Raw genomic sequence first — 18390 nt, 5'->3', positions numbered from 1 at the left:
TAAGTCATAGATTTGAAATTTTGTATGTAAATTCAGTGAAGCCTATTACGACATGTTGTGTGGCGTACTTTTAACTTGTGCATTCACAGGCACACAGAATACACTGGCTCATAAATTTCAGTTAAAATCAGTTGACAATGTACTCGGAATCGTAATTATAAATATGGTTGGATCGTCTACGACCGATGAATAGCCAGGTCCCTCTTGTTATAGGAAGACGTTATTAGTTCGGTACGAGAAGAAATCATATTGGATTTTAACTGAATATTGTTTATCAATGGATGTAGCCTTTATTTTTGTGAGGTTTTACGTTGACAAGAATACTGTTACATAAGAATAATAGTCTAAGTTATATGATAGTAGTCCTCGCTTTTTATTTCCCAATGCGCATTTTAGTGGTACTCAATGGCTAACTGAATCGAGCGTGGTTGCCGCTTGGATGGGTCCGCTGAGCAATCCTGTCCTTGCAAGCAGCCGCCTGCACGGCCATTGGCGGTGGTTCGGAAGTCACCTTTAAGCCACTGGCCCTTTGGTTAAGAGTTAGGTGCTTCTTACCCTAAAAAGAGATTACTTTAAAATTTATGACCGGCAAAATTGTCAATACAGGTTGATGCATCACCGATTCATTTGACAACTTGACTGTGGATCTGTGGTAAACGTCCATACAGAACGTCCATATTGAATAAGTACTACGGATATAAAGTGGCAATGTGCGCTCTCATAACTCATCGCCGCCTTCCAACTTTACAAGACTTATAGAATTGCTTGTTGCAACATTTCGGTTTTATAGATAACTAAGTACACTAATATTCACTTATTCTTTTTCTATCACATTCTAAACATTGCTGAGATAATTGTTAGTCGTTCCTTCGTGAGCCTCTTGGGTGCATTATGAAGGTATGTACCATATTCCTGCCTCTATCTTTCGTGGTTTTTGCTAGGTGTTGATAAGTTATTCAGAACAATTAATGTATATTGGATGAATCTCGGTAAACTAATTAGGTTATAAAGAATCAAATTTAATTTTCTGTCTAAGATATTATTCCAGTATTATTTAGGAGTGTGCCTTCAAGAAAATGTATCAAAGAAACCAAATTTCAATCATAAAGTGTCTTCTTTTGGCTCTTTTCATTTACCTTCGATGTAACCAAATTCGATTACCTTATGTGCAAACATTCACGGATTTGTACAATGAGGTTGTTTTCATAATAGTATAATAGCGTTTAATAGTATTTTCATTGCATTAGATAGCTTATTGATCATTGGTGCAATCTGAATTTAAAATTAGGCAATGACGTCTTCTATGCAACCTGCATTACACTACTGATCAAGCACTTTACAATAAAAATTTTCTAAATTTTAAATGTAAACAAATGTTTCTGCCTCTTTGATGAACTTCAGCTGAAAGTATTACCAGCTGTTAAGTATCAGTTCGCTTTGTATTACGTGTCGTAGCGCAGTCTGTCGGATCCAATATAAAACACTCCAACATCAACAACAATTTATAATTAAAAATTAATTAAATAAACGATTTAAATTGGTCCAAATTGTGAATCTAAACCATTTTCGAATTCCACTGAAAACACACAAAAAATTTCATCAAAATCGGTCCAATAGTTTCTGAGTCTATAGAGAACAAACACACAAACATTAATTTTTATATATATTATATATAGATTAGCGCAACGCAGTATTTCCCCAGGAGACATCGTTTAAAGCTGCACTACTTGATGATACAAATACAATGTCATTAAATCTTCCTCATCACACATTTAACATTGCATAACTACAGCTTTAAAACACTGCACTACTGTAAGTGTATTTGATTAAGGCCTACTTACAAACTAGTAGTTTTTTTATATTTACTGTAGCTTCTTCAATGTACTAATATTTAAAAAATATTACAAATATCCATGAGACCGGTTATTTCCTTTAGGTAAATCGAATGCAGAAGTATGAGTTAATGAATATCTTATGGATATGTAGAAGCATATAAAGCTTAAGAAATTTAGAGATATTTTTCACTGGAATAAAAAAAGTATTAAAATTTGATCTGCAAGTGACCAACTGTTTGAATGTTTATGCCTCCGAAATTTGATCACTGAATGGACACACAACCTGACTAAACCGGCATGTCCGTTTCGACGGATCAATATCTACATGAGGGTTCTTAATTCCTTACTCTTTGCATTGTCAATTTATTAAGCCCATTGATGATTAGTTCGCAAGGAAAATAGAAAGACTACACAGGGTGTCCACACTCATTCTTCTCACGATTAAAACTGCATCCAAATATCGCTTTGGAAACAGTTTTATTGCACCACCATTAAAAGAAGGGACAATAAAATAAGACCATAAGGAAGTGCTGCCAGATGGAGCGAGCCGAGCTGGTGGGAGTGCAAGGTGAATCAAACCTTGTTTTGCTCCCACTAAAACTCCAAAGGTGGGCGATTGGTAAACCAAAGTAATCCGAGTCGAACCGGACGAAAGAAACCAAAAAAAGAAGAAGGGAAACTTGTATTGACGGAGGTGGACTCTTAAATTGTCGTTACCACCGCAGTTAAACCAGATCCAAATTTAATTGACACTTATTCAGCTGTAAACCCGATTTAACGAGGGTTTCCGTTCTCACTTCAAGTTTATAAACGCTTTACTGCCTACCTGACTGGCGTCATTTCCTATCCAGGCCGGGACTTATCATTCAAAATTATAACTAACTTATCCGTTTCACGTTTAGACGCTGATATTATTTATTTACATTACTTTCAGCATGCTAAAAATACGTATCAAAGTTATGTTGTGTGACAAATTATTTAATTTGAAAAATGACTGTACATAATTGTAATAAATATAAAAACAATAACTTGTATTCAGTTTTAGAAGAATTTCTTAAATCCCGGGTTTATTTATTTATTATAATTTAATTAATATATTATTTTGGTGGGTAGCTAAGAAATTCTGTAGGGTAGCTTTTATACGATAAAAATCAAAAGTTCATATAAAGGACCTATTAAACATAAAAAATACAGAATAATACTCAATATATTTTTAAAATAAAAATTTATATGAAGGAAATTCGAAATTCTTAACTTAAGTATTTAAAATACAAGTAAGATAATAAAGTAAATATATTATTTGTGCATCGCGAAGTGGTTATATCTGGTTTTGAACGTGTTAGATTGACCGCAGTTCGCTAACACAACTGCAGTTCATTAATAGCCGAAGGGAGTGAGTAGGGTTACATAAATACCTACGAGAAAGACTGACCGCCGTCAGTCAAGTCAGGAGCGAATTTTTTGGATATATGTCTTCTTGAGATAAAGAGTATCGTGTCGAAAAATAATAACAAGGTAGGAGTACGTCACGCCAGCTGTCGCGTAACAGGCTTTGCTGAGGTTGGATGCAAAATTTCAAGTCTATAGATCATTCTATTACTGGCAGAAAAATTATAGATGATCATATGAAAAAGACAGTTTTAAATCTCCCAAAAAACAAAATAGAAATTGTGCAAGGCTATTGAGTGATAGATAGGATTCAACGATGCCCAGCCAAATTATATTGGCATCAAAATGAATGCCAATTAGACCAATGTAAACATATTCCCTAACGCTCAGCCAAATCCTATAAGAGTGACATGCACAAAATAGAGCCCAGTTTTCCGCATACAGAAATGAAGTTTTATGAACAATTTCAAGTCTATAGGCCCGTTCATTTTCGAGATATAGTGCGGACATACATATCGACAAACAGGCATATTTTCCAAGCATAAGAAGAATAGGCTTTGCTAACGCTCATCCAATAATGTAATTTGACATTTTTTATATTTTACATTTTAGCTTCCTTTACAATGAAATCTATTAAATGCTTTTGATATAGCGATATTAGTTTTTAAAGTTATAAATAAATGTTATATGGAATGAAAAGTGAGAAATATTTATTATATTCTTTTAATTTCACTATTGCAAATTTTTACAAAACAGTTTTAATTAAGAAGAAACTTACTGAGGATATTATACGAGAAAATTACTGTGAATAAAACAAGCTTTTGGATAAACTTTTTAAAGTAATTAATAAAGTTAGTAATGTTTGTGAAAGAATATATAAATTAATTCAAGTTTCTTTGTCTGCAATAGAGAAAATTTATTGTACAGTATAATAAATAGAATTCTATTTAGTAATATAATAATCGCGCGCGCGCTTGTGTGTGTAAAAACAGAATTGTGTAACTCCGCCATATTTTACGAATAAAAATACCACCGAGTTGCGTATTATTTCTAAATTACAACTCACGATGTTTCCAATTAGAATAAAACTAAAAAATATTCTAAAAATCCCTCTTAAAAATATTGTGCTCGGTTTGAAGTTCTATTGTACTTCAGTCCCATTTGACACATTTCCCACATACTCCAGGATACTGGCGGCATTGAGTGATAAATGTTGTAGGTAAAAGTACCGAAGCGTGAGATGAGGTTCTTTCTACCCACGTCGGAACCACATCACTGCCACATATTTCTATGATGTTTGGCGCACAAACAGAATTTCTTCATACTTTATTGATGTATTTATAAAAAAACGTGTCCAACAAAAGTTCTTATATATAATAAAGCAATACGTGTATCAATTAAAACACGCTTTAACTTTTTCAATAAATTTACGTTTCTTCATCATTTGATGCATTGGCCGTAAAACAATGGAATTGAATTAAATGAAAAGATATAAAGTGTGCTGCCATTGATAACAAAATACGTAATAAAATTGTTTCTTACCTTAACCAGCTAAATTCTTGGAGCTGATAAAACACTAAAAAACCACACAATTTAAACTTTTGTCTCTAGATTATCATCTCCCGTTTTCAGGAAACTTATTGCAACCCAAACGTAAAATAATCTCCACTGCATTCAAATCCGAGTTTAATTTGAATTGGATCAAGTGATAAGTCGAAAAGCTCTAAGGCCGACCGTCGTCATCAACTGGACGTTTGTAATTAATGTATCAATCTAAAAGGATTATTGCCGGCTAAACTTTGATTCGGTTTCTACAAAACAACTTATCACTTTTCGGCCCTGTGGTTTCCCGAACAAGCGCCCGATAAAACTGAAAGAAAAAATTAATTTAAATTTATTCCATGTTTACTGATGAAGTGGTGTATTCTCTCTTAAGATAATATAAGTGATTGTAACTTTGATACCACTTTGTTATAAATAAGGAAATAACCTAATAGGTTTATGGGTTAGTTGTTAAAATTGGTCTACACACCTCCGTAGAAATAAAAATGCGTTTTAATGGACTTTAAGCATTCACTTTGGCAACTATTTTGGTGCAATTGGTTTACGGATTGATTTACTTTTTTAAGACAATTTTTATCTCAGCCCTTTAATATAGATACCGTTTATGAATACTGGAAAATTAGAGGAAACTTTCTGATCGTCTTATGAGAAGTGGTAAACATTTGAAGTAGTAGAAATGATGGGCTGTCTATTACTAGGTTCAGAGAAAAACGGTTGAAGATGAGGACATGAACAGTTGCAGTGTGAACATGATACATGACTGGTTGGAGTGACTTTCAAATATTTAGTAACATAACTTTTATAAATTATATTTTATTAAAAAACATAATTTTCTTAAGTAATGAAAGAAAAAGTAAATGTACGAAGTCATAACTTATAGTAAGTACTGCAATTTAACTCATTTAATGTCATTTTAATTTTTGGCATCATTACAAAGTTGTCTAAATTTCCCATTTTAATTGCCTGTAAACTCTTGTGGGGAGGGAAAACAAACCCAGCAAAAAATCGATTTTACCACTTTAGAGGTAGACAAGATGAGGCAAAACAATATCTCATAGGAAAGCAAATACAAAAACAAATTTAAAAGCTTAAAATCAAAGGTTATATGTAGCTTTGGTATGAGGAAACTCATCTAATGTACGTCTAGCAGTGTATTTAAAAAGGCGTGAAAATTGTATAAATCCTGCTTTAAACAATATAATTTTACGCACGTCACAAAAAACGATTTAAATGATAAACTGACTTATGGTGGAGCTAATTCATAGAAACACACAGTTAAACATAATAAATAAAAAATATTGTCTGTCCATCTTTTTAATAAGATGTTTAAAACTAGGTAATTTGAGCCATAATAACATTATCACAGCGTGTTCCTATTACACTGTGGGATGCAATCTATAAATTATATAATCCGTATAAAAAACTGTTAAAAAACTATTGTTAAGTGACAAGTACGTGATAGTCAGTCACAAAAGTACGAGACATATCATTGCAAGTCCGGGTTATAGCAGATAAACTGTCGTAATGCACTTACGCCTGAGGTATATTTCTTAAACTTTAGATAAGAATGGATATGCCAAATATAGAATATTAATATAATAACTCCATTTTTATAAATGTGGCTAAGTTAAACACCGACGGTATAAGTGTAGTGATATCCATTAGACAAATTATCATGTTGCAGCCACGGAGCCAAAATCCAGTTAGCCATGTCCGTAAGTATTAATTTTGCGAGTAGTAGTAGTTATTAAGAAATACTAGGAAATAAGAATATTAACGTATTGTACAGTGGATGACACAAATTATTCAGTTGTTACCTTTTAGTTTTTATGACTAGTGACTAGACACTATTATGACTAGTGAAGCAGGTTTTTTTACTATCTACTATCTGAATTTAGAGTTGTTTTAGGTGGGTTCGTAGTCAATGATATTGTGTCAACATTCATAGTCAATAATTTTAGATTATCAGCTTGCATGATCATCAACAGGCAGTTGAGTCTTTGTTGAGTATTTTATTAGGAAATTTATTTGGGAAATTTTGAGTAATATAAAGGATGTTAGAATGTAAAGTTCAGCTCCAGTTCACCTTTCACTTAGTGCAACGTCCGAACTCCAACGCTGTGACAGATTTGACTCCTGAAATCTGGAATCAACATCCATCTGAAGAGATCCAAAACCATCGACGTCGCAGAAGCTCAAATCGAACTCTCTACATCGTTTCAACATCAGAGACACCTGGACTACAAACAAATGTAATCAAGATGAAGTGGTCTTTTCATTGTCTCAACAGGTACACAATTGTTGATTACATTTGTTACACATTATAGCTGAAATTACATTTTTTGCGCAAGTTTACAAAAAATTACATTTACAAGTGCTAAACGCAACTGATTAAGGCAACAATTTTAGATAAGAGGATTTGAAAATTTGGTACTATACTTTGTAGTAACTTTCCTCTGTTCAATCACTTCCTGACTCCTGATCATAAGTTCTTCAATTTATTTTACTTTTAATACGTGATGATGGAAAATAAAAAGAATTATAAAATAAAATCTAACTATGACAGTGTGAGTGTAAACATATCGAGCTAGAGGTGAAATGGAAAACAAAAAATAAAGACAAAGAGGTTTGAACGAAGTTTGATTCCCTTTAGTTTAGAACTTACACGGTATCGCTTTCAATCACATTATCAACGTTATTGACAAACAAACTCCTACACGTGTTTGCTGATCTATTTCCTGTTCGCAAGTTGGATAACGCTGTTTCCCACATGTGTAGAAACCGTCTTGATTTCCTGGTTACACATAGTGTTACGTAACCTTCATGAGATATTTTAGGAGATTATTCCTAGGACCATAAAACTACTTTTAAACTTTTGATTAAAACTCATGGATTTTCGTTACTGAAAGTACATTTTGTTTAAAAGTCAAGAATGTACATATTCTTTAAGTTACCTTAAGGTAACAATTCTATTCGCAAAAATAATGTCTCTAAATTAGAAATGGTGGAAGTTTTAAATAATGACACTACGTGAACTAAAACAAAAAAGTTCAAGAAACAAATGTATTTTAAAAAACCTACAAAAATGTAAACATTTGAGTTTTTTCTGTTCAAATTGAACGAAACATAACTAAAAATCGAAAATATGTATAAATGTATGGTTTAATTATTTAAACATTAAATATCCTTTTAATTTTGAGTTATCCGTCAATGAACAAGCTATTGAAATATTATCCTTCTTGGACATATATTTTTTAACGTCACTTTTGTATTATAAAAACTATATTTTATAAAACGGGTGCTCATTTAAAACTTAATGAACTACTTTTATAATTTTTAAAGCAAAATTTAGTTTAAAAGTAAAATTTATTAATGACTGAGCCAAATTAGAAAGTGGTAACTTATTGTGAGAGTTATTCATATTTAATTACACATATATACATAAAAATATTTAAAATTACTCTTTTTACACTTGTTTCTATGTTTATTTATGATTTTTTAAACCCAACTAACAATGCTCCCCTAGTATCTGAGAGGAATTTCGCACATTTTTATTGGAAGAAGTTATTCGTGAATGAAAATGGCGAACGTAATTTTCAATAGCAATGGAAAAAATAATATATTTCATTAAAACTACGCAAAAAATGTCTCATGTTCAGAACCTCGGCAGTTGATACGTGAACAGTATTCTATACGAATAATACAATACGCAGGGGTGTTCTCTGAACATAACTATCTAACTCGTAGTAGATTATCTTAGGGGTTTCATATGCATAAATACAAAATGTAGTGTATTAAATTTTTATCTCGAAAAAATAATTACAAAAATGATATATTATTGTATAGTGTAGATTATTTTTATACTGGAGAAGCAAAGAAGACTTTATTTTTATACTTTTTACTTTTAAGTGTTATGTGAACCTTCACGTCTTAACAACTTAAATCAGTTTATGATTGTGGCAAATGTGCTTTAAAATACAAAAATCCCACTGTGTAACCATTTTTGAGGTCGGTAAAAACATAATGTCCACAGACGTTTGCCAAAGTTTGTTTTACCAGAAACCTTTTGACTGAGATTATCTAAGGCTGGTGGAAAAATAATTTTTATCTTAAAATAATAATTGTTTGGATTACTATAAGTTGTTTATACAGGGTGTTTGAAAAGTATGGGTACGGCTTAATATTTTAAAAACCATAGGTGATAACATCTATAAACTTTGCACAGTGTCATATGGCTATGTAAACTATTTTTCCTTGCTATTACCATGACATGCCAACCATGGGGGGACGGCCCACAGAGGAAAACATGGAAATCTTAAATTGAAGCATGGGTCGAGTGATACCTCATTTGAAAGAGCTCACTTAGTAGAGTTGAATGCCGCAAACCGCATCTCAAAAGGTTTATCCAATCAGAAATGGCGGCTTGTTTTAGGTACACATTGTGAAGTACATTATGCGCTGCCATTTCTGACTGGTTCGTCGTATTCTGATGCGGTAGGCGGCGTTTCACTCTAATAACCAATGTGTTTTCACTGACTTTTTTTTAATTAGCAAATTATGTCATAAATTTATAACACAATAAATAAAACACAATAAATACCAATGTTTTTTAGTTTTATTATAATTATTATTATAATTTGCTAATTAAAAAAAGTCAGTGAAAACACATTGGTTAGTAGAGTGAAACGCCGCCTACCGCATCAGAATACGACGATCCAGTCAGAAATGGCAGCGCATAATGTACTTCACAATGTGTACCTAAAACAACCCGCCATTTCTGATTGGATAAACCTTTTGAGATGCGGTTTGCGGCATTCAACTCTACTAAGTGAGCTCTTTCAAATGAGGTATCACTCGACCCATGCTTCAATTTAAGATTTCCATGTTTTCCTCTGTGGGCCGTCCCCCCATGGTTGGCATGTCATGGTAATAGCAAGGAAAAATAGTTTACATAGCCATATGACACTGTGCAAAGTTTATAGATGTTATCTCCTATGGTTTTTAAAATATTAAGCCGTACCCATACTTTTCAAACACCCTGTATGTGTTTTTTTTACTTCTCCTTTACAGGGTATGATATAATAGTAGTTTTACCTGAATAATTAGGTAAAAAAGTCGATGATATGATATCACTGTATGATTAATTTCTCAGGCTGGTAGGGCTAAGGTTGGGCTATGGATACCTAGAGGTCTCTACACGCGAAGTGGCATCCCTTCTCCAACTACCCGCTCTTGAAACAAGGCGCTTCTACCATGATGCAATATTCTTGTTCCGCCTCGTTAACTCTACTGTGGACTGTCCTGAGCTGCTGGAGAGGATTTGCTTCCGGGTTCCTGCTGGTACTAGATCCCAATATCTATTTGCTAGATCCTCTGTTTCCTCATCATACTTGGCCAACTCTACGATGCGGAGAATTCAGCTTCATGGAAACCTTCTTCCTAACCACATGGATTTCTTCGCTTCCTCATTCCTAACCTTCAAACGGAATCTCAAGACATTTATCAACCTGCAACACACTTGAAACCTCTTAATCACAACAAACACACACCCACACAACACACACACACACACACACACACACACACACACACACACACACACACACACACACACACACACACACACACACACACACACACACACACACACACACACACACACACACACACACACACACACACACACACACACCACACCACACCACACCACACCCACACGCACGCATGCACGCACACGCACACATACATACACACACATTTGAAAATCTATAGCCTAAATTATTTATCAATTGTTATCGTTAATATTCTATTATTTGTATTGTAATCTGCATTATTTATCTGTTATTGTATGTACTGTCACTGTTATCATATATTTATTACTGTTATCGCCAAGTTATCTTTAAGTATTATTGTTATTTTTGTTATTACACTCTTTCATTGTTAACTTGTTGTTAGAATTAATACTGTTATGTTACTGTTATATTTCACTCTTCTCTATGTAATGTGGTTCTGCCGTTGGAAATAAATGAAATGAAAAAAAAAATAAATAAAAATGATATCGTTATGTTCAACAGTCCTAACGAGCTGTTACAATAAGCTGAAATGCTGTGAAAATTGAACATCATTATGCGGTTGCAATTATCCAAAAATGCGGATAGGCTTAGGGCGGAACCTTGTGGAACACCTCTGTAGCAGGCTCGCCCAAGCGTAAACAGTACAGGATGACAGATTGCGGTGAAATTCGGCCCAACACCTCGTCTGACCAGATTTACTAAAGAACTAATTAATTACACGTCACTGTTTGACCAGACAAGGATTGACTGGCTAAAACCAGATTAACATACATTCTTGCCTGCGTAGGATGTTCAGTGCAATTCGAATGTTTTCTTATTCCAAGATGTTTATTAATTTTTTTTTTCAAAATTATTTTACGCAAGAATTAAAACTTTGGTACTTTTAGTTATGCTAGGAGTGCAATAGTAAAGTGTAAAAAAGTTATGAGCTGAAAAAATATAGCTGTGTGCCTTTTTCAATGAAAACATTTTTTGTTTCGTTATTTATTAATTTACCGCCTAAAATACTATTTAACGGACAAATAGTACTTACTAGGCGTGACGTTATAAAAGCTATATTTATAACTTGTTTTATATAATCAGATTACTATTATTACCTATCAAGAGTTGGCTCATAAGAACAATGTTAAACTTTGAACACTTTTATGATCTTACTTTTGGTCATATCACTAAGAGAGAATTTAAAGATATGTTTAGTAACCATTTACATGTTTTTAACTTTTCCTTATAAAGTGTACGCTTTTTGAACTTTCTAAATAACAGATTCTAATATCGAAATAACTATAAAGCGTTTGAATGCGTATATATTGTACGAGGGGATTTTAAAATGGGATATCTCCTATAAAAATCAAGGAAAAATAACCAAAAATAAGGTCGTAAAAGTATTAGAAGTTTAACATAGTTCAAATGGTTCTAAAGTGAAGAAGGTCGCCAGTACAAATGACTCAAAAGTAATTCCGTGTGCTCCAGTTCATTTATAGTGCTTGTTACAAGCGAGCGATCCGTCTCATTGTATCTGAGTTCAATGTGTGTAGTCAGCCGTATAGACATTATATTAGCCATTAATCACATAGAAACGATTCAAATACATAGAAAATTACGAATAGGTTTATTAACACCTGTTATTGTTAGCCGTCTAATATCAACCTAGACTTTAACAACATGTCCAAGATACATAGATGTCAAGGTAAAGTCTTTTGTTAGATGCATTCTTGTGACTGCTAGATTCACTGGGCGGTTAGCTTGATAGATTAATTAAACAAGATTCGAAAGCCTCTGGCCTAAAGTTCATAGTATAGTATATGTATATTCTGTAATTTAACATCTAAAAATTTGCTGCAATGGTCAGGCCAAATAGAATGGAATTTTACAACACAATTCAGAAAGAATGTTATGTTTTCTTTGTGAACAAAGCAGAGTCACTGACAAGATCAATAAGCCAGGTGTAAATTTTATAGGCCTAGAAAACATCCATTGTCGATTGGTACACACATGCCTGATTTTTTATGAACTGAACGATGGTAGATGACCAAAAAATCCTATTTATTCCACAATCCTTAATTAAGAGTATACAAATATTGAAATGCAGTCACTTTAAATAATTAAGAACCAGTTTAAAATATCCCAATCACACCAAGTTTAAACTAGGTTATTATCTGCAATGGAAGCGAAGTGTGTTCGTTGCGTGTCCTGAACGTGTATCCTGTCATTACCATAATGATGGGGAATAATCGTCATTACTGAAATTAATGACAGAGCTCTCGATTAATGATATTTTGTCACGAAGCCGCTTCTGAGCAGTCCTGCGTCAGACGGTCGTCGGCGTCACGTCCTTTGAAGAAGACACATTGAATATACAGTACATTAGAATTCGGACGGGATTTTATATGTCTTATTTAATAATATTTTGACGTTTTAATGTTATAACCATGACATAATAATGTTTGGCACAGCTTAGAATAATTCATAATTAGAAAACTGGTTATATTTAATCAGGCGGGTTAAATATGTACGAATTCTCATTATTCGCTCAGCGAGCTGCTTCTCATTGTGGTAAATAACTCCGAAAATCATGAATATAATATCACTTATTGTGACACATCGCTACGATCCATTAAATTTCAATTCCGGCAATGTAAATACAGGATTTTACGTCATCAAACCGATCTAAAACGAAATAAAGGAAAAGCGAGACTAGCTCAACTTTTTCATTGTAGTGGGCCTCCATGAACAAATCCAGGGATTCCCCAAACATGCAACTTTCAACATAAATTTAATACCACAGTAGGAGAAAAAGTGCACGTAATGTCCTGGTCCTGGAATTGAATGAAATGAAAACGGCCACTAAATGAACAAGACAAACTCATTCATGAAACACACATACAAAAATATTAAAAAATATATATACAGTATTATATTTGTTAACATTAAAATATTATTTGTTCTTAATGTTGATGTAAAAACCTATTTAGATGAAATGTAAACGTTCACTCTTGGATGATTTTTACTTTAGATTTTATAAACAGTTTTGTTTCATTCTTGTTCAACAATTCTTCACCCAACGAAAAAACAAACTTGGCCTAGTGAATTAGAGTAAAATATCCATTTAGTCAACAATTTTCTTTTTTTATAGAGCATTATAGAATTATCTTCAATAGGAAACTTAAATCTAGGAACATTAATATGTCAAATTTTAATGTGGCGAGAAATAATTACAAAGCATTGAGGTTTTTTTTAGTTGATAATGACATTTATTTACTTCAAAGTTCTCAGGAAGGATGAGTATTATCCTTCAAAGGCCATCTCATGAAAACTCAGAGTACGGAAGGGTGGGTCTCATTTCACGGTTCGATCCCTTTATCTCTCCCGCTATAACTCATTGTCAACATACATTTCCTCTTCTCATATCAGAAATATTAAAAATATGTCATGTACAGACATGGCAAAGAAAGATAATTATTTATCACAATAAAAGTGAACTAATATATATCCAGTTTTGTGTATGTACTCATTATGCTTAATATAAATTAAATTGATTTTTACATATCACTTTAACTTATTATGAAGGTATGCCTTCATTTTAAATTAGTGTTTTAAGCTATTTAACTTTGGCCCTAAAGTAATAAATTAATTTAAGATTAGTATATATATGAAGGAATAGTTTTCAAAAACTCAATATTTTAGTATTTACATAGAAAAGTATAACTATGGTTAATGTGTTGATTTGTTTAAACATTCTTTTTAGTTGTAAATTTACATATATTGTTTAATTGCCTTGTTGAGATAATTACAGGTAATAAGTACGAGCAAAGTAAAACTAAACGGCCTCTAACAAAACAAATTCATTCGTGAAACATAAATACAAATATATTAAAAAATATATACAGTATTACATTAGTTAACATACTAATATTATTTGGTTTTACTGCTGATATGAACACCTATTTCTTTGGAATTAAAATGTTCAATCTTGAAGGATTTTAAATTTAGATTTATAAGAGTTTTGTTTCATTCTTGTTCAATAATTTTTCACCCAACAACAACACAAAGTTAGCCTCGTGTTATAAAACAATCCACTTAGTCAACAATTTTCTTTTTTATATATAGACTAAATTTTGTATTTAACTTTCTAGAATAATAGTAAAATATCAAGTACTTTGTGTCTATAACAATATTCAAATATTAATTTAATAATGTGGTTTCATTTTATTGTTTTTATCGCAGTTAGTTGTGTAGTTGTGATAGTCAGTGATTTGGTAAGCAGAAGTATAAAGTAATTATATGTATATACTATTAGAAGAATTCAAAATTATCAACTGGAATGTATATCTCTATTGCATTATTAAATAGTTTGGAATTTGTTTAAGCAATACACTTTCTTCAGTTTTCAGAATTAACAGTGGTTATAGACTTTGCAAAAGCTTATTACTGGAGGATTTCCTTTCTACCTGTTCGAAGTGTACCACTTTCCTTGAAAATAAACATTTTAGGAGTCTAGATCAAAGTAAATTCATAGAAAAACGATAACTCAAACTATTCTTAAGTTTACGTTTTTCAACATTTCAAAGATGTTGTAGATATTGCATTACTATTAAACCCTCGTACTGCATGGTCTAAAACAAGGGGTTGGATATCACTGAGGTCATAGTAATAAATACTCGATTTGCGAATTTTACTAATACGTTTCTTATGCTTCATGGTTAACGTATAAGTCTATTCGTATTTCTAAAATCCCTCGGGGCTAAGCCCTGCTGGTCTGTGGTGAAAACATTAATTTATGACAACACAACCATGCTGGTTTAATTAATTTAAACACTATTTTCAATTGGTTTAAATTTATAGTCTTGAAATCATAGTGTAAGCTTCATAGTAACCCAAAATCTATCCTTTCTGTTTGTTGACCATAGTCTAAGAAAATATCAAGACAAGAGAATTACAAATTTTTGTAAAAATATACTTTTTACTGTACATTTTAGCAGTGCTTCCTCAGTACTGTAATACAGATATCGAAGACAAAGTTACTATATAAATTGTAATGTAAATTTAAAGAAAAATAAATTTAAACGCATTTGAGATCTTTTCACAGAAGTAGGCTTCCCAGACATGTGTGTGTGTGTGTGTGTGTGTGTGTGTGTGTGTGTGTGTGTGTGTGTGTGTGTGTGTGTGTGTGTGTGTATATGTATATAATCTTAATCGAGAAAGCAACGCAAAATCAACTATAGGACAAAATTAATGAAACCAGATTAAATTATAATGGCGCTAAATGTACACAATTTCATATTTTGTCTTGATCGCGGCAATTGGCGTCGGAAATATAATATACGTATAAGTGCCCAAATATGTGTACAAAATTGCGTCCCAATCCGTGGGTAACTTAGTAAATAAGTTTCAAATTTAATCATTACAAATATGTTACTACCGTTTTGCACCGCATACACTAAAAAAAAAAAAAAAAAATAGTTGGTTGAATAGGGTCAAGTAAAAAACCCTTTAAGGTAAGAAAGTAGATGGACAATCGCTCGTGACTTCAGGGCAGGAAAGTGTATCCTGACCAGGAGGAAAGTTTAAGACAGCTCTGACTGTCTCAACTAAACCCCTTATCCAACGTACTGATCAAGTAGTCAGATGCTGGCATCACATTGCTGGTACATACCAGCAAATCTAACATCTGTCAGGCCCGCTTGTCTGCAAGCGTTTCCTCCAGCATATCTTTCGCATTTGCAATTAATTACTCTATGTCCACACGCCAAGCAGAACAAATCACTTAAACTATTTTCTAGTAATATCGAATACTATCGTGATTGCAATTATACATGTATTACTTGCTTTTATCCTATCAGCGTTACATATCTACGTACTTCTGACGAATGTACCACAAAATCTATGCACTGATCTCGATATTGTTATACATTTCATGATCTTAAAGAGTATTTTAAGGGAACATACAGTTTTTATTACTATCTAAAAGTTATAACTTGTTATTAAAAAATGTTTTTCAACATTTTAAGTTTTCGACATTTTATTAAGAAATACGCACATCCAGTGTTACGAAAAGTTTTGTAAATAGATAACTATATAATATATACACAGGAATACCATTATAAAATCGATACATAACTGTTACCACATAGAAAAGCATACATAATTACTTTTGTAACGGTTTTAGTTAAATAAGTAAATATCTGGAGTATTCCTGGACAAACAGAAAATAAATTGCAACGTATTTCATATATTCGAAAATTACTCACCCCAAAAACTATGAAATTGAAACCTCCAATTTGAGATACGTTTCCAGAAAGGTTAAACAAATATAATGTCGGTACAAGCGGAACATATTATTTATTTATTTAATATATATTCATAAAAGCTAAATGTTAACAATTAAAAATTTTGTCAAAAGTAGACTATGGTTGTGAAACTTTCAGTGTTAAAGCCTGGTTAGGAAATGGCAAATAAACACATATATAAATATAAATACACATAAATTATACAAATTATTGTTATAATATAACATTGAATAGAGATAGATTTAAGTTTAAGGAATCAATTCAATATATTACAATGTGATAAAAACTATATTGTGTGGTCAGTATTAATTATTAAATATACTTATATTGGAAGGGTATCAAGTCTCAAACTCCAATTTAATTTAAAATAAAACGATTTTAAATTAAAATATAAAAATTAATCCATTTTATCTTTTGTTCAAACCATCTTATTCACGGAACATATTTGATATTCATTCGTGTACTAACTAGGGTGTAATATATATTTAGTTAGTATAGTTAGTAAACGAATGAATATAAAATATAAGGTTCCCTGAATAAGATGGTTTGAACGAAAAATAAAATAGATTTATTTTTATATTTTAATTTAAAATCGTTTTATTTTAAATTAAATTGGAGTTTGAGACTTTACACACTAGTAAAATAAATAAAATTCTTTGAAGTTTGAAAAATTGTGAAAGTTTACTAAATATAACTAACTAGTGTTATATTTTACTACACGAAGATTATTTATTCGTGTGTGCTATGAATTTCTTATACAGGCAAGTATATAATTAATAGTATACAAATAAACAAAATCTGTTTATCCATGTGGAACTATTAAAAAAAGGCAGCTTTTAGATCCCTAGGGGCTGAATGTACGGTTTGTTACTCACTTTACATGTATACATGAAAAAATTTTAGTTTTTCATGTATAAAAACTTTAATTTAAGGAGGAAGCGCACAGTTATATCTTAGACCGTTGTTTCGAACTAATGCAAGAAAGGGAGTAAGGCCCTTAAAGTGTCAAAGATCCACTTTGAATGCGCAGAGCGAACGTAGATTTCTGAAATTGCGAAAGGATCAGCCCTTCCCCCAGAGGGAGAAGAGTGCCTCCTACTCGCTTCCCTAAATTACTAAGTAAAGAGCCCTAACTGCGAGATCTCAGATTAGAGTTGACAAACAGGGATAAATGTTGTATTTTGCCAACCCTCTTCTTTGCCATTTGAGAATCGCTCTCTTTGTCTAGACAATTTATGAAAAAATCTAGAACAAAAAATAAAAATATAAAAATTAGAAGATTAACAGCTTTTCTTAAATGAAAAAAAAACTGTACGCAAGGAGTAAATGTAAATGTATTTCTAATTGAAACGGTACTGTAATCGCACAGCAGTTAAAGTTTGCTCTAAATGAAATTAGTCGACCCATTTTTTTAAGGGTTTGTAAAGTTTTTTTGTAACATTTAAGGGGGGGTCTTAACTCTCAATAATTAAGGGTGTTAAAGTAGCACCTTTTTAGTTAACACTTCACCAACATTTACGCGTTAACTTTCTTACAAAATCCTTGTCGATAACAAAGTTCAATAAATCCCCAATAAATCCAGGATTACGCGGTATGGGGAGCACCGCGCCTGAATATTGAACAGATAAGACAGCCCTGGAACGTCGGAACGCCTCCAGCGGCGCCACTGTATCAACGGAGACTGATATTAGACATTTATCCTTCACCCCGTGACGCGGGGAGTTCTCGCAGCCAACAGTAGGT

At 32.3% G+C, this 18390-nt stretch overlaps 2 protein-coding genes across 2 annotated transcripts in view; one reads left to right on the top strand and one right to left on the bottom strand.

The window, feature by feature from the left end:
* LOC124353761 (roundabout homolog 2-like) overlaps window positions 1–18390 on the bottom strand; it is a 583238-nt gene that overhangs the window by 86713 nt on the left and 478135 nt on the right. The gene's annotated exons all lie outside the window — the stretch shown is intronic.
* LOC124353762 lies at window positions 6401–10360 on the top strand. The gene is made up of 2 exons (XM_046803757.1): window positions 6401–7077; window positions 9940–10360. The coding sequence occupies exons 1-2, from the start codon at window positions 6842–6844 to the stop codon at window positions 10307–10309; spliced, it is 606 nt and encodes a 201-aa protein (XP_046659713.1). The 5' UTR covers window positions 6401–6841; the 3' UTR covers window positions 10310–10360.

Source organism: Homalodisca vitripennis, chromosome 2, assembly GCF_021130785.1.
Source record: "Homalodisca vitripennis isolate AUS2020 chromosome 2, UT_GWSS_2.1, whole genome shotgun sequence".
Taxonomy (NCBI): Eukaryota; Metazoa; Arthropoda; class Insecta; order Hemiptera; family Cicadellidae; genus Homalodisca; species Homalodisca vitripennis.
The sequence above is the reverse complement of the archived record's forward strand: the minus strand, read 5'-3'. Positions and strand labels throughout refer to the sequence as shown.